Genomic DNA, 5,290 nt, shown 5'->3' with positions numbered 1-5,290 from the left:
CAGATTGAGCCAGACCAAACTTAGCTAAATGATCCGCACATTTGTTAGCTTCTCGGAAAATATGCTCAACACGGGCTTGAGGGAATTGATCAATTAAAAGCTTGCAGTCATCCAGCAGGGGAGAAATCACAGTATTGCAGTAAGAAGACTTATTAAGAACTTCTACCAGCGACTTTGCATCAAGTTCAATCACAACCACACCAATGTTCAGATGACAGCAAAGTTGGAGACCATCCCGAAGAGCCCAAATTTCAGCCACAAAGCTGTCAGCTCTACCAATCTTCCTAGAAAAACCCATCACCCAATTGCCACGATCATCCCTTATCAAACCACCACCAGCTGCATTACCTGCCGACCATTTGCTGCACCATCTGTATTGAGTTTAAACCATCCCAAATCTGGTTTTTCCCACCTGACTTGCTTAACCACCATATGAATGTTATGTTTAGATTTCGCACCACAAAGCAAGAACTCAGTTGCTAATTTAGTTACCACCATGTCAATATTCGGGTTGGGCCTTTTGTTGGAAAAACAAGCATTGTTTCTCTGCTTCCATATCATCCATATCGCATAAGGGAAGAGAATGTTCCAAGGAAGACCGGCTGCATTCTGAGAGGACTTGAGGCTGGAATTAGAAATCAACCAATCTTTAATGCCTTGGGAGAAGAAAGAACGACATAGGCAGCTGGTTCCAAGTTTATACCAAATCGGTTTGACTATGTTACAATCCCAGAGGGCATGAGTTAAAGTTTCAGCTTCAGAATGGCACATCGGGCAGGAAGTATCAATAAGGATTCCTCTTTTTGCTATAACCTCCTTAACTGCAATACTATTGTGCATGCATCTCCAAATGAACATCTGAATTCTAGGCAGCGTTTGGAGTTTCCAAATCCAAGAACCAGCAAAAGTTTCTGCTTCCATAAGATTTGAGGCAATAAGATAAGCACTCCCCATATCAAAACTCCCTTTTGGAGAAAATTTCCATGCCAACTTATCCTTAGTCCTTGCTATAAGAGGAATCGGGGTTGCTTGAATTTCCTCTCTAATCCCTAAAGGGAGGTTGAAAGGGATCTTCGACCAATCCCATCTTCCCATAGATATCACATCTTTAAGCTTGAGGGTGGCCGAGTCTAGAGGGAGGGGACCCTGAATGAGGCCTCTAATGGAGCCAAGATTAGACCAGTAATCAGCCCAAAAATTGAGGTTGCTCTCGTGCCCTGGGATCCACTTTAACCCTTTTTTGAAAGTATCCTCACCTATCTTCATACCTTTCCAAGTAGGGGAGCTTGGGAGATTAGCTTCATTCCTCGAATTGATTCTCTGCCTCGTACAATATTTATATTTAAGAACTTTAACCCAAAGAGCATTATTCTCAGTGTGAAATCTCCAGTTAAGCTTGGCAAGGAGAGCTGTATTCCTGCCTTTAGCCGATTACAATCCCAGACCACCCAACTTCTTTGGCTTAGTGACAGCATCCCAATTGACCCAATGCATTTTCCTAGTATGATCAGAGGATCCCCATAAAAATTTCCTATTGACCCTATCAATGCCCTTGAGGATTTTATTTGGGAGCGAAGCCTGCTGCATGACATAATTTGGAATGGTAGAGGAAGCAACTTGGATAAGCACCAACTGGCCAGCCATGGAGAGTAAATTAGCATTCCAACCCGCTAACTTTTTCTTTACTCTATCTAGCACAAAATCAAAATCATGCTTCCGAACCCCTGCATGTTTCAACGGAAAGCCCAAATACTTGCCAAGATTGTCAGTAGAGTTAAAGCCAAGCATATTAGAAAAAAGGTCTCTTTGATCAGGATCTACATTAGGCGAAAAGAAAACACGGGATTTTGCTTCGCTAACCTTCTGGCCTGATCTAGAACAAAACTCCTGAAGAGCTTCACTAATAGCAATACAATTCTCCATATCAGCCTCGGCAAATAAAACCAGGTCATCTGCAAAGAAAAGATGCGAAAAAGAAGGCCCACTCCTTGAAGTTTTAACTGGAATCCAAGCCTTGGTAGCACACTTATCTTCAATTAGGTGACCCAAATATTCCATACAGAGAATGAATAGATAGGGCGATAGCGGGTCCCCTTGTCTGATGCCTCTAAACGGCCGGAAGGATTCTAAGCAGCCCCCATTGAAGAGGAGAGAAGTTGAAACCGAAGAGACACAACTCATGATAATATCTGTAAGCTTGCTAGGAAAGTTGAACTTAACAAGCATTTCCTTGATAAAACTCCACTCAATTCTGTCATAGGCCTTCTCTAAATCAATCTTGATAGCCATGTACCCTTTCTTTCCTTTTGCACGACCAATGGTGTGAATTAATTCTTGCACAATGATAACATTATCCGTGCCTCTCCTACCTGGAATGAAAGCTGTTTGGAAGGGAGAGACAATGTTCTCCAACTGAGGTCTAAGTCGATTAACAATGACTTTGGAAATGATCTTGTAAACAGAGTTACAAAGACTAATAGGCCTATAGTTCCTAATAGACTCCGGCCCCTGGATTTTTGGGGTGAGAACAATAAGAGTTTTGTTGAGATAATCCGGCACTTTTCTATCAAGAAAAACCCTCATAACTTCCTTCTTCACCGAGTCCCCCACTGTGAGCCAAAAACGCTGATAAAAACCAGCATGTAACCCATCCGGACCTGGAGATTTGTAAGGCTTCATAGACCAGAGAGCTTCCTTAATTTCCTCTAAGGTAACCATCAAATCTAAAGAACAACTAACTTCATCGGCCAATTGCACTTGCCATTGAATATCGTGACTTGGAACCCTCTCTACCTCCACAAAGGAAGTGGTATATAAGGAGACAAAACCCTTCCTGAAATGCTCCCTCACTTCTCCCCCATCAGTAATCCACTGCCCTCTCTCATCCTTAACCTAGGCTATATGGTTTCTTTTCCTCCTAGCAAGAGCGGAAATATGATAGAAGGAGGTGTTGCGGTCCCCTTGAACCATCCAGTTAATCCTAGATTTCAACATCCAAAGGTCTCTCTCTTGGTCAATGATAGTCTCAAGCTCTAACTGCAAATGATTCTCCAAATTGATTAGGAAGGAACTAGGAACATTAGATAGAGCTTTCTGGACCCCATAAATTCTAGCCAAGACTCTTCTTTTCCTGTGATGAATATTGCCAAAGTGAGACCTGTTCCACACAGTAGCCTCTTTAGAGAAAGTATCTATGGCATCCACAAGGCTTCTATCACTACTCCACGCCTTTGTAACTAAATTGGGAAAAGACAGATCAGACAACCAGAATTCCTGGAATCTAAAAGGCCTGTTAGGAGCTTGGGTACAATTAGGGATGGCTTCCATAAGCACAGGGCAATGATCCGAATGACAGCGGGGGAGATGGGTAACTTTCGCATCCGGATACAGCACACACCAATCCGGATTCATAAAATATCTATCTATCCTCTCCAGAATCAAATTATTAACATCTCTCTTATTGGTCCAGGTGTACCTAGGACCAGCAAAACCCATATCAACCATATTACACCCATCAAGACAGTCTTTGAAGGCTAGGGAATGGTTAACACTGACTCCACTGCCTCCAAATTTATCTTCATCTACCAGAGGTTCATTAAAGTCTCCAGCCATGACCCAAGGTTTATTGTGAAGCTCAGCAACCTTAATGAGGTTATTCCATAAGACACATCTATCTTCATTTCTAGGGCTAGCATAAATGGCAGAGAAAATCCAAGAATAATTAGATGCACGCACCTTTACTTCGACATGAATTTCCTGCTCTGTCTTAGCTAGTTCCTCCACCACCACTTTATCATCATTCCACAGCAACCATAGACCTCCTGAAAGACCGATAGTTTCCGTATGGATAGCTCCATCATAAGGCAACCTCTCCGTTATCTCCTTTGCTCTGCTGCCTCCCAATTTTGTCTCCATAATAACAAATATGGCAGGATCATGTTTCTGAGTAAGTTCATGAATGTAATTTTGAAAAGTGGGCTTTTGAGCCCCTCTACAATTCCAAATTAAAAAATTCATAGGGGAAAAGTAACAGAGGAAATAGCACAAATTAAACAGGAAGGCGTGCCAACCTCAACCTCCAAATCCATACCAGCAACCCCCACTTCATCTCTGACTGACCCTTCACTGACATCAGGACAAGAGCAAGAAGCAACACCCTCATCTCCTTTGCTTTGTGTGATAGGCGTCCCTGCCTTGACTGGATCGGCAGAATGGTCCCTGCCATGCTCGCCGCGAAGCTCACTCCCGACTAATGGAGGCGCTGTGAACTCAAAGGAAAACTCGGTGACTCCATCATTCTCGTGGTTGGTAGCCAAGGCGTGGTCGAAAGAGAGCGATTTGATGCTTGCAGCGAAGCTTTCAGAAAGAGGAGTAACGGCGTCGCTGGGTTTGGCTTTTAAGGAAGTGCCTCTGGTGATAATTTTCTTCCCTTTAACTGAAGACACCAGCTTCTTAAAAGGCTGGGCTGCTGGGCTTAAGTTGGAGACACTTGTTTGGCCTGCCTTCAAGGATATGGGCTTTACAAGCCCCAAATTATCTCTATTTAGGCCCGAATAAGAAGCACCCACAGGCCCATTCTCTTTCGCAGCCCACTTCTCAGTCCCCCTACTGGAAATAATTCCTTCTCTACGTGACTCCCTCTGCCTATCTGTTCTTCCATTGGACGGCATGCTCGACGCATGCGGATCTTTTTTGTTGCTCTTATTCCCGTACCTTTTCCTGGCCACTACCATCCAAGGGCCGTACTGACTCTTGCGTTCCACTTTCTCCATTCCATTTGTCGTGTTGCATTCCGTGTTGCATTCCGTATTTGGCCGTTGGTCCTCATGCTTATCGCTTGAGTTGCCAGCTACTCCATTCCGATCGTCCTTCGCCGGAGTTCCTGCATCGTCCCCACGCTGAATCGTGTATGGGCAAGTCTCCACCATATGGCCAACTCTTCCACAACTAAAACAAAGCTTGTGGATGCCCTCATACATTACCGATTGCTCGAAACGCCCAATAAGGATCGTGTCTACCAACGGTTGGCTAACATTAATCTGGATACACAACCTCGCGTATTTCCCCCGAGCTTCCATTGCAGTATGGGCATCTATTCTTAACACTCTACCCAAGGACTCACCAATTTGTTTGAGTGCATCGGTCTCGTAAAGTTCAATAGGAAGCTCATGAAGCCTGACCCAAACAGCAATGGAGGACACGCTCACCGCTGACGGTTTGAAGAAAGGCTCTCATGGCCTTAAGGAAAGGAAGAAGTCGCCAATAAACCACGGCCCCTTCTCCAAAACTG

General features: G+C 44.1%; 1 protein-coding gene across 1 annotated transcript; it reads right to left on the bottom strand.

The window, feature by feature from the left end:
• Positions 1-2,892: 2,892 nt before the first annotated feature.
• On the bottom strand, positions 2,893-3,915 carry LOC115956970. Its single transcript, XM_031075225.1, has one exon. The coding sequence runs from the start codon at positions 3,913-3,915 to the stop codon at positions 2,893-2,895; it is 1,023 nt and encodes a 340-aa protein (XP_030931085.1).
• Positions 3,916-5,290: the final 1,375 nt, after the last annotated feature.

Source organism: Quercus lobata, chromosome 8 (genome assembly GCF_001633185.2).
Source record: "Quercus lobata isolate SW786 chromosome 8, ValleyOak3.0 Primary Assembly, whole genome shotgun sequence".
Lineage (NCBI taxonomy): Eukaryota > Viridiplantae > Streptophyta > Magnoliopsida > Fagales > Fagaceae > Quercus > Quercus lobata.
Note: the sequence above shows the minus strand (reverse complement) of the source record. Positions and strands in the feature narration are given on the sequence as shown.